The sequence below is a fragment of the Hyaena hyaena genome, unplaced genomic scaffold (genome assembly GCF_003009895.1).
Source record: "Hyaena hyaena isolate Hyena2069 unplaced genomic scaffold, ASM300989v1 scaffold_412, whole genome shotgun sequence".
NCBI lineage: Eukaryota > Metazoa > Chordata > Mammalia > Carnivora > Hyaenidae > Hyaena > Hyaena hyaena.
Window position 1 is genome coordinate 795143 of NW_024081043.1, and position 11965 is coordinate 807107.

The 11965-nt window shown below is 48.5% G+C and overlaps 1 protein-coding gene across 2 annotated transcripts in view; it reads left to right on the forward strand.

Annotated features, from left to right (window-relative positions):
- Window positions 1-10409, forward strand: part of FYN (FYN proto-oncogene, Src family tyrosine kinase) — a 215850-nt gene extending 205441 nt beyond the window's left edge. For both annotated transcript variants that reach the window (XM_039252207.1, XM_039252208.1), the window contains exon 13: window positions 9827-10409. In XM_039252207.1, coding sequence (XP_039108138.1) covers window positions 9827-10035 — 209 coding nt within the window. In that variant the 3' untranslated portion in view covers window positions 10036-10409. The remainder of the gene's footprint in view (window positions 1-9826) is intronic.
- The last annotated feature ends 1556 nt before the right edge of the window (window positions 10410-11965 follow it).

Consider the following 11965-nt stretch of genomic DNA (forward strand, 5'->3'; position numbering starts at 1 on the left):
AATAAGGTCAGGGGGCACCATTCCCCCAGAATCCTGTGAGCATGCCAAAGGAGTTTGAAATGAGAACTACATACTTTATTATGTATATTCTGTACTCTGAGGAGATGCTGGCACGGAGGGCGTGGATAGCTGCCCCACGTCTGTAGGGATGAGGACGGGTTGTATCTGGGAAGCTTCATGGAGAAGAAGGCAAGCAGGGTTTCCTCCTCAAGTCAAGGAAGAGGGGAGAAGGTTCCAGACAAGAACCTTGGCAAGCGGGAAGGCAGCAAAGCCTGGGACAATGGTGCTTGTTCAGGGAGCCGCAGGATAAGGAATTTGAGGGCCATGACACGAAGCCTGGAGGTGCTGCTGCAAGAGCCCACCGTGAGGGCCTCATGTGCTACCACAGGGAGGCCCTGGGGCCCGGCTGGCTGGCCCAGCGCCCAGGGGAGCTTTGTCAGCGGGCGAGTGACATGAGCTACCCCTCACTCCCAAACAGCCACAAGAGATTGTTCCCAGGCCTGTTCCTAGTTGTGGGTGCTTCTTGGGGTTTTTTTTTTTTCTTGTTGTTGTTTTTTAACATAGTTATAGTCCTATTTAATTGGACTTCTGTATCTTACGGTAAACTCTTCTTGAGGAGAGGCTTTTACAGAGGAATTCCAATTACAGGATTATTACCTTAATGAAGGGTAACAGTTCCTAAGGCACGGCGTCATTAAACTTCATCCAGATGTCACTGTGAAAGGAAGGAGCTTCCTGTCCACATCCCCAGTGTTGGTGTGGCCGAGTCCGTCAGTGTGTGCCGAGGCCGTCAGTGTGTGCCGAGGCATGGCTTCTCTGCCACACCCAGTCCTTGGGCCTGTCGGTGGGACCCCAGGACAGAGTCCCAGTCCCTGTCCCCCACGCCTTCTACGCGGACATTGTGATGTAGAAATTTCGCAGTTGGCTACGGTATATTTTTAAGCAACTCCTTTTTCAAGAACAGTAGGTGGCGGTATTTTTCTGAATTCTTTCATACCTGAGAATGACCTTCTATCACCTTCACACAGAGGAAAGGTACTTTGGCTGCAATATGAGGATGGAGGTCAGGGGAGGGGAGGGGACTTATCCATGGGTTCATAAAGCTTTCCAGGCATATTTGCCCAGCATGAGAGAAGTTCCAGAAGTGAGAATCAGAGAAGGAGCTTAGAATGGAGTATGTGAGGTGTGACCACATGAAGAGCAGAAGGGTTGTGGAGACAATGAAACATGGGCCTCCTGGCCAGTTAGCTAGTTCTGCAAAAGGAATGGATTAAAAGGAAGGGAAGAAGGACAGTCTCTAATTGAACGACAGCCTTGGAGCCAAAGAAGAAAATACTGAAGTGTGACACCGAGATTAACAGGGAGGTAGTGGAAAGGAGTCGCACACACCGCCCTCCCCGACAAAGGTTGCTTCCGAGATTTGCCACAGATTTGCGCTCAGTTGCAAGGAACCACTCGGTTTTGCAGGTTCCCTGGGACCCTGGGAGCAGCCTGACCTGAATGCATTCTAGGCCCAGCGATATGACTTGCTCTTCTGTGAGCCAAGGCGCACAGCCATTCTTTGCATCAAGATTGGAATGCATTTTGTACCGATGGATTGCTTATGTGAGAAATGAAAACACGCACATACAAGGAGTTTTCTGGGGTTGATGCATAAAACCAGAGCTCTGCATTTTAACCCATCACGTCACCTTCAAAACTTCCTTACAGCCTTCTTTTCCTCTTTGCCTCCACTGCCCTGTGTCAGGCTGTCATCCACTCTGCAGTGACCTCTTCATGGGACTTCCTGTTTCAGTTTCTCCTCCCCTCCACCCATTCTATCACTGTCGCCACCGGTTGTTATCCTAGAAAACAGAGACCCGCTTATCTTACTCTCCCAGTTAAAGATGCCTGTGGCTTCCCTTCACCTTCCGGAGAAACTCCAGAAGACTTAGCTTTGCATAGTCCTTAATAACCCTTTCCTGAGGGGAAGGGAGGAGGGGGGGCAGAATCTCCCTGACTCATCCCACATTTATTGAGCACCTACTGTATGCCAGGAACTGTTCACACACCAGGCGTACAGCACTCAGCCCACAGACAGAAACTCATGCCCTCACGAGTGCTTATTCTTCTTGGAAGAGAGAGACAATGAACCAAGATAATAAGCAAACTATGTTCAGTATTGGCTGGGTAGTAATAAGTAGGGAGAAAAATAAAACAGGGAAGGGGGTGGAGGGTGGCCTCTGGGGAAAGGCCTGGAAGGAAGCAAGGATAGCCAGGTAGCTGTCTGGCAAGGAGTCTTTCTTCAGAGGATCCCAGAGACAGCGAGGCCCTGAAAACAGAAAGGAGGCCAGTGTGGCTGGAGCAGAGGGAATGGAAGGTCTGAGAGGCCCCCAGGTAGATCAGATGGGCCTTCCTAGGTACTTAGTAGGACTTTAACTTTCACCATTAGTGAGATGGGGAGTCACCAAGGGGCTTGAGCAGGAGTGACGTGATCTGACATGAGTTCTCTCTTGCCGGCCCGGCCCTTCCCCCTGAGCTACTCCTGTGACATGTGAGTTGCTCTTCTTGGCTTTACTGCCTGCCTCAGAATCCTTCAAAGCCCAACCTAAACATCACCTCCACTGTGTAGCTTTCTTCATGCCCACACCAAGTGGCTCGCCCCTTCTGCTCACTTCCATGATACCTGGTACGTCTCTATCAATGCCCCTATCCATGTGTCTGTATTTCACAGCAGCTCTGAGCTGTGAGGGGACAGGAGCTCCTTTATATGTTGCCAGTGCTCGGCAGTGTCTCCCCATAGTAGACTCTCAGTGTGTGTCAGCTCGTGGATCGATGGATGGGGTGGGTGGATGGATGGATGGATAGATGGATTGATCAGTGGATAAATGGATGGATCTATCAATGGATTGATTGATGGATGGATCGATGGGTAGATAGATAGGATAGCAAAAAAAAAAAAAAAAACAGATTATGCCTATGAGGTTTTTGAAACAAGATTTTTTAGTTTGGCTGATGGCCTTTAAAGCCTTTCAACTCTGTTCCATCATCTCCACACATAAATATAGCATGTATTGTCCCAGCCGTGAGATAGCCTCTGTCCTCAAAGTTGTTCTGGGAAATTGACACTGTGGTCAGTAGAAACACCATGTTCCACCCTGTTCTAGGCAGAATGTCCTGGCCTTCCTGTGCCCTGGCTCTCAACTGAACACCTGCTTTGTGAGTTTGGCAGGATCTAGCAAAGCAGGATCGTTCTCTGAAGCACATCATATTTGTCCGTGCATTTGAAGCACTTTCAAATCTTTTAAGTCAGTGACAGCTGCCTGGCTTTCGTGAATATATCCAGCCACCTGACAATGACTCGAAGAGGCAAGGGAAATTAGTGAAACTAGATGCCACCGTCCTTAGAGAATTGGAAATCCTGCCCTTCTCCCCCCTCCGCCCCACTCAGATGCCCTGAATCGTCGGCATACATCCCTTAGTGTTCAGCAGCCCATTTTCATCACCTGCACTTAGTATTCCTGCTGTGCTCAGCACACCAGACAGAGCAGAGTTTTCTTGGGGTAGGAAGTGATTAGACTCTCCAGCAGGAAAATGGGCAGCAGAATGGAACCTCTCTTGTCAGCCAAGGGTGCTTTGTCCTCTGCCCTCCCTGCCCCCAACCCCAGTCCCCAGGGCTTCTCCTTTCAGCCCATGACGTCCCCCCAGGGAGGGAATCCTGCCTGGACCGCCCAGGAGTCATGTTGCCACCTTTCCTTACAAGGTTTCCCTGGCCAGCCACACTGGCCAGGGAAGAAGGGAGGGGAGGAAAATGCAAGCGGAGAGGGCAGCCAGAGAGGAACTTTCCACTCCTGAGTCCTGCGTTCTGCTGCCCTTCGTTTCAGCTGTGTTACCATGGCCTTCCCAATGGACACCCTCACCCGCTTCCTCACTTCTTTTCTGGGACAAGAGAGTTCTTCTCAGCACCACGCGATCAACTTTAAATAACTATCGTGTATTATGGCACCTGAGCAGCTATCGTTTCTGTGTTTACTAATATAGCAGACTTAATAAAAACAGCTGCCCCGGGGCACCTGGGTGGCTCGGTAGGTTAAGCGTCCGACTTCAGCTCAGGTCATGATCTCCTGGTTCATGAGTTTGAGCCCCACATTTGGCTCTCTGCTGTCAGTGTGGAGCCCACTTCAGATCCTCTGTCTCCTTCTCCCTCTACCCCTCCCCAGCTTGTGCTTGCCATCTCTCTCTTTCTCTCTCTCAAATATAAACATTTTTTAAAAATAAAATAAATAAATAAATAATAAAAACAGCTGCCCTGAGGTTATCTGGTAAAAATGGGGCAAGAGAAACATAACTACTCATCATGGTGCCTTCTCAGAGTCATTCCTTTATTTTCATCTATGCTCTTTGATCAGCATCTGTCTGCCCGAAATTTGTACTTTGATCCTTCACCAGACCTAATGTGACACATCCCGATTGTCGCCCAGTGAGACAGCCAGAGCACGTGACAGTCTGGTAGCACAAGCTCATGCTGAGCGAGCGCCATTAATGTAGCCCTCCTTCCGCTGGTGCTCGCACAGCGCTGCTCTACAGACACAGATGAGTAAACAGAAGGAGCTTTTATGGGGTTTATGCAGAGAAGCAAGGGAGCCTCTGACGAAGGCCTTATGCACAATAGAGCATACTGTCCTTTGAATGGAAAGCTCAGTTTGCAAAAGTAATCTTGATGTCTGATAACCTAACATTACCCCCATTGTTACAAGTGCTTGATTTTTCCATGGCCCCAAAATCCAGGTTCTTGCAACCCATAGTCAAATCCAGATGCAGCCTTGATCTGATAACAGCGAAAATCCCTGACTATGAGGAGATGGCCCCTCTGAGATCCATGTTAGGAAGCTGCACAAATGGGAAGCCATAAAGCAAAACACTCTTCTGCCATAGAAGACCGTTTTTGGTCTTTTTTTTTTCCCCCCCCAAACAGCTGAAAGCACAGTGCATGTTGAAATGTTTTGTTGACAAATGAAGAAACTGAGGCGCAGGGGAGGTCAGGTCCTGTGCTGAGAGACTCTGTGAGAGGATGCAGAGTGAGAAGTAGTGCAGTGGCTCTGCCAGGGAAAATGAGGGTTTTTTTTCCTTCTCTAAAGAACCTAGAAGAAAAGAGGGAAGGGAAGCTCTACTGAGTTAATATGTAGCTCAGAGGAGAGGAATAGGAAAGTTTAAAAGAAGAGGAGGGAGAAAGTCAACAAAGAGAGAAGGGAAAGAAAACACACACACACACACACACACACACACACACACACACACACACATGAAAATCCGATAGTGAGAGTCGGAAGCTTGACCCTGATTCGGAAACGAGGAAGCCAGCAAAATGATTTAGAAAGGACAATACAGCCCTAATGACAGGAAGTGAGTACAGTCCACTTGGCTGGAGAGTCTCAGCGGTAGTGTTTTAGGCAGACCAACTGGAAACGATGCTCTCTCCGTGACCGTGTCTGCAAGCCCAAAACCCCTGCAAACTGTCACTCGTGGTGACAGGAGGGCCCATGGAGGATCTGGGGAAGAGGAATCACAGCAGCCCCCATAGGTTTTCGTGGACTGAGGACCATTAATAGGTGCCCTGTGAGAGTGACCTGTGAAAATGGCACATTTTCCCACCCAGTGAGGGGACAGTCAGGGGCCACACAGCGTGGGCAGAAGAGGACAGGGTTGAGGCAGAGCCAGCTGCCCTCCCAGAGTCTCAGCGGTAGTGCTGAGGTCCTCCCCCGATATAGAGGACTGGGAAGCAGGGCACACACCCGGCTTCGCTTTGTGACTGTGGCACCTCCCACAGTCGGCCACGACTGGCGGCGGCGACCACCCACATGCTGGAAAGTGTCTGTATGGCAGCTCCTACCCGGAAACGTGGAGGCCCAAACTCTTGATGACCACATTTCCCTAAAACATGCCCATACGCCATGCTTTAAAGCTTCTGTCTTTTCCTCTGCTAGCATTCTCCCCGCTGAAAAGGGAGAAAAAAGAAAAACATTCCCAAACACCGCCGCCTCTCCCCCCGCCCCCCGTCTGCTTCCTCCATAGGAAGTATCATAACAAGACTCTTCTCTTCCCGTGTCCCTGTGTCCCTCCAGACTCTCCTCTGGCCACCCTGGCACTCAAGCCTGTGTTAACCCCTTCCCAGTCCCTGCACTTTAGCTCCCAGGTACTAGGTAAAGCCAGTGTCTTGGGAAAAGTGCCTAAAAGAGTGGGAAGTAATAAATTGCTTTTTTTTTTTTTTTGGTAACAAAAGTATGAAACCATCTAAAAAGAAAAATGTGAAATAGGCTCATCTTTGTAGTAGTATATAGAGTAAAATCCATTTTTGCTTTAAAAAAAAGAAAAGAAAAAAGAAATTCTTGAAATGATTTTTCAAAATTATTCTTGTAGCTAAGGATGCTATTTTTTTTTTTTTTTTAATATGAACACAGTCCGCTCAAGCCAGCAGTTGTTTATAGAGTAGAAACTAGCCTAAGCTTTGCTGGGCGGGCAGCTCTCGATTGTGCAGGGTTGTGAAGGTGCCCTCCGCAGGCCAGCCATGTGGGCTCTGGCTTATGGATGGTTGGAAAAGAGCCGAGCCTGCTCTCACGGTCATTGTCAGCCGAGTGTATTGTCTTGTTTCCCACTTTTCTGGCAAAGCTGTCATTGGTATGTTTTGGTTTGGCCCAGTGTGTGGAATTGGTTACATATGGTCACCACGCTTTGAGAGGCTGGGGGAAAGAAGGCAGAGGAGGAGCAGGCATGTGACCGATGGCGGGTCTGCTGGCGGCCTGCGTGGGTCCCCTGGCTACAGCCGCCCGGGAAGCAGGCTGTCTCGGGGGATGCCACACGTGTAGGGTCAAGTTGCTCTATCTGCTGTGTCTGGGACTTGGGCAGAGCACTGGAAAAATAGGCCTGGCCCAAGTGGCCAATTAAACTTTCCATTGGCAGAGATTGGATTAAGAGTTTTAAAAAATACGTGAAATCTTTCCATTTGAGTAATTTGTTTTTTAATGAAATGAAACATTTACTGACATAAACTCCACAGAGCAGGAGGGGAATGATTAATTAAACCGTGGTGCCATTTTGGACGGTCTCGATGTAAGAATAAAGCATTAGAAGCTGTTTGGGGCTGGGCTGTGGGGGGTAATGAACTCCAAGGACAGAGACAAGGGGGCATTTCTGCAGGTTCAGGTCATATGGCTTCTGAGAGATTCTGAAACCGAGGACTGTAGTAAAACACAGAGCAGACAGAGGCTTTAGGGAATGCCAGCCCTCACGAGCGATCACGCTCTCTCCCTCACCTTTCTGGACTGGGATGTACTTGCTCTTGCTGCCGTCGCACGGGCCAGAGGCTCCAGCCACAGCTCTCGGGCCCGGGTGTGCTTCAGAATCAGACTTTTTTTAAAAAAAGAACAAGCATACAGGGCATGGACCCTAAGTTATATAACATCCTAGGAGAGTCTGAAGCAGAAGCCCGTACTCAAATACAGTCTTATTTCTATAGCCATGTGTTTGAATAAACAAAAATGGTGAGTAGCCTCAGGTTTTATGGGCAGAAAGAGGTCAGTTCAGATCAGTTTTGCTGCCAGGTGAGTCACCAGCGCTTCTGGTGCGCAGAGCTTGTGGGGTTTGGGGATAGTGGGTAAGGAAGTGCTGTGCCCTTCCCCGTTTGTCCAGAGCGCTGCAGGACGTCCTCCTGGCAGCGGCATGCTTTTCCCTCGCTTCCAGCTCCCCACCCCATCCCGAATTTTCAGAATGAGTTTTCAGCAGTTGGAGGAGGGTTTAAGCCAATTAGCTGCAGAGCCGACCAAATACCCAACTGAAGAGGGCACCTGTGAAATCAGGCATGGCGTGGAGGCAGGGGCCCCACACTGGTTCATTAAACCTCTCGCACCAAACCGGGGGGGGGGGGGGGAATCACTCCCAAAATGTGAGCAAAGTTATGTGAGAATAATTAAATAGAAGGCCTATTTCAACACAGTAGGAATAATATATGGATTTTATCATAAGAAGTTACAGTGGTAGAGAATAAGAAAGCATCCTCAAAGGGCTTGTACAGGCATGTGACTGACAGGGCCGTGGCTGGCGGCCACGGGGGCCAGGATAAACCCAGTTCCAAAAGCAACAACAAAACAAGAAGAATGGCAGCAGAGCCCAGAAGTCGGGACAAGGTTGCGCCCTGGGCCCAGCTCCTCCAGAATTAAAGGGAGCTGCCGCATGTGTATGCTGCGGTCTCTGGTTACACCCCTGAGACAGGGGAAAAAATCTAGGTTTCTGCATGGCTTGAAATCAGGTTGTGTTTTTAAAAACAAACAAACAAACAAACCAGGTCAGAAGTTGGAAAGGATTCCAGATTAGACTTGGGGCCACGAAGCAGCCAAAACATACACGCACTTGGCGGGCAATGGCAGAATGCGATATGGCAGGAAAAGGAAGGAAAACTAGAGAATAGTGTCTGGCAGTGATTGGAGTGGGGTCACGGCACTCCCCCGGCCCCACGTACGGTATTTCCTGCTCTGTCAAGAAGGCCAGCGTGCAGGGAGGCTGTGTCTTCCAGAAGGGTTAGCAGGTCTCCCCAACTGTCTCCTGTTTGTCTGTGCAGCCTGAGCTTGCAACATTAGGCAGCTCCCCCAGAGGGTCACAAAGGTCTCAAATGATAGATGGCCTGTCCAAGGTCATCAGTAAACACAGCCCCAGGAGGCGCCCTGTCTCCCCATCAAAGTCACCAACCCCAGGGCACCTTGGGGTCACCAGGCTAGACAGTCCCCAGCCATCCCGACATGATGGCCGATGTCGGCTGGTAGTGCAGCAGAAGCTTGCCAGGGCACAAGCAAAACGAAGTTCTGAAGTTCGGCAGTGGAGCTTAGCAATGCTATCAACATGGACAGCGTGTTTCTCATTCCATGGATTTCTTTCTCTTTGTTTCATTCATATTTTTTTATCAGTTTCACAGAATTGTAATTTACATTCAACCATTTTAGGAGTACAGTGAGTTTTGACAAACTGGTCCCACCACTGCACACAGGATATAGAAGGGGAGTTGGTAGATTATGGTCTGTGGGCCAAATCCAACTCCCACCTGTTTTTTGTTTCGTGTGTCTTTTTTTTTTTTTTAGTATTTTTTTTTTTATTTATTTCTAGGAGAGAGAGAGAGAGACAGAGTGAGGAGGGGAGGGTCAGAGAGAGAGGGAGACACAGACTCTGAAACAGGCTCCAGGCTCTGAGCTGGCAGTCAGCACAGAGCCTGACGCGGGGCCCGAACCCACGAACCGCGAGATCATGACCTAAGCGAAAGTCGGACGCTTAACCTACTAAGCCACCCAGGCGCCCCTGTTTCGTGTGTCTTTAAAGGGCTATTAAGAAAAATAATCTGCGGCAGAAATCGCATGCAGCCCACCAAGCCTCAGACATTTGCTACCTGGCCTTTACAGCCGTAGATTGCTGAGCCCCGAAACTGAACGTTTCCATCACCCCTCAGGGTGCCCTGCAGCCCCTTTGCAGACATTCCCCTCCCCTTCCCCCTGGCAACCACCGATCTGCTTTCTGTCACTGTAGCTTTGCTTTTACTAGAACTTCACATAAACGAGATCATACAGTATGTTGCCTTTTGTGTCTGGCTCCTTTCACTCACAAGGCTTTTGAGAGTCATCGTCCGGGTTTTTGCATGTAGCAGTAGCACGTTCCTTGTTTACTTCTGAGTGGTGCGGTGCCCCGTTGAGGGCAGCGTTTAACCCTCGACACGTTTTGAACCCGGTGCAGGCTCAAGGTAGAAGGAAGGGGAGCGGCGGGGCCAGCGGGGAGGGCGGCAGTGGCCCACGCTCACCGCCTTGTCTTGCAGGCATGAACAACCGGGAGGTGCTGGAGCAGGTGGAACGCGGCTACAGGATGCCCTGCCCGCAGGACTGCCCCATCTCTCTCCATGAGCTCATGATCCACTGCTGGAAAAAGGACCCGGAGGAACGGCCCACTTTCGAGTACTTGCAGGGCTTCCTGGAAGACTACTTCACCGCCACAGAGCCCCAGTATCAACCCGGTGAAAACCTGTGAGACCTGGGTCTGCAGAGAGAGGCCTTATCCAAGAGGCTTCCCCGCCCCCTCCCCATTAGCTTTCAGTTCCGTAGCCAGCTGCTGCTCGAGCAGTGAGAGCCGTCCTGGATCAGATTGCATGTGACTCTGAAGCTGACGAACTTCCATGGCCCTCATTAATGACACTTGTCCCCAAATCCGAACCTCCTCTGTGAAGCATACGAGACAGAACCTTGTTATTTCTCAGACTTTGGAAAATGCATTGTATTGATGTTATGTAAAAGGCCAAACCTCTGTTCAGTGTAAATAGTTACTCCAGTGCCAACAATCCTAGTGCTTTCCTTTTTTTAAAAATGCAAATCCTATGTGATTTTAACTGTCTTCACCTGATTCAACTAAAAAAAAAAAAAAGTATTATTTTCCAAAAGTGGCCTCTTTGTCTAAAACAATAAAATTTTTTTTCATGTTTTAACAAAAACCAATCAGGACAGGTGTTTGGGTTTTTTTTCTTTTTTATGAATATGAATATATATAATATTATCTGTCCCTGTACGTACACCACGTGGGTGCTAATGTGGAGGCCATGGCCAACCTGGGCCGTAAAGCCTCGGGACCCAGGATGAGGATTTTACCGCCAGATCAGCGTAAAAGCACTGCTATAACTGCAAGCCAGTGGCCCACCTCCCTTTTGGCTTTTGCAACGCATGATCCTTATTTTTCTTCTTCTTCTTTAATTTAGATCGCACTTTTTTGGTTCATGACCGTACCTGTAGACGGCTGCTACTTTGACTCTTTTCAAAAGCAACTCCAGAGCTGGATTCACACGTTCTGTTTCCAGTATTTGCTTTGACTCAACTGCGATTCGTTCTTGAAACCTGAAAAGCATACTTAAGCAAGCCAGCGGCCAGTACTATCAGGGGAATTGGAAGGTGGATACCACACATACTTCTTGTACAAAAAGACGAATGCTGAAATGTTTCAAACTTTTTTTTTTTCCATTTAATAAACCTTGTAACCACATTTAAATGGTCTAAAACCCATAGCGTTTATAGTCATGGCCACCTGCTAAACTTTCTCATGCAACTAAAACTTGTGAGGGTGAGGGTTGTACATTTCCCATTGTAAAAAAAGTGTTTTAAACGTCATGTACTGCTAATGAAATGACTTTCTAAATGTCCAAGAGCTCTCCAGTGGAATAACTATGCACTACTTTACATTTCATGGGGATGCACCGAAAAAAAAAAAAGAAAAGAAAAAAAAGTACTACATTTTTAGTTGCTGTTTGTACCAACCTTGAATTACATGTTTAACAACAACAAATCAAAAAACCTATTTCTATTAAGTTTTTAATACTGGGTAGCGACTCTGAAATCTTAATTCCTTTTTTGTTATGATTTATTTGTGAGTTTACATTTTTAAATTGTTTAACTTTCTTAATTTAGTAATTAAAAAGAGAGCATTTTACATTTGAATTTTTTTTTTGTTTATTTGTTTAAATCATGGAAGGGACTCTAGCAGTGACACAGCCGCCCCACGCCGGGTGGCAAGGAGCTACCTGGGGAATGTAACCATCATGCAGTGATTTCCGAATGACAGAAACATTCAGAACACCAAGCGGGGCCTCCCCCCACCCCAGAAGGGCTAGGCTGCTGTCTAGCTGGCTCAGAGGATCATTAGAGCAAGATTAAGCATACTTGAACATTTTAATCTACCAGACCTTTTCACTAACTGGAATTTTCTGTCTCCTACTTGTAGGAGAAAGACCATTTCAAGAAGAAGCGTTGTTCCCCTAGAGTCAGTACATGTCTTTCCCAGGGGCCCTCTACCTCCGTAAGCATGTCGCCAAGCGGGGACGCAACGTGGCGTAGTAGTAGGGGCAGTGGGTAGACCGCGCCAACTGTCCAGGCTCGTCACTCGTCCAGCTGTGGGACCGTGAGCAGCCATCTGGCCC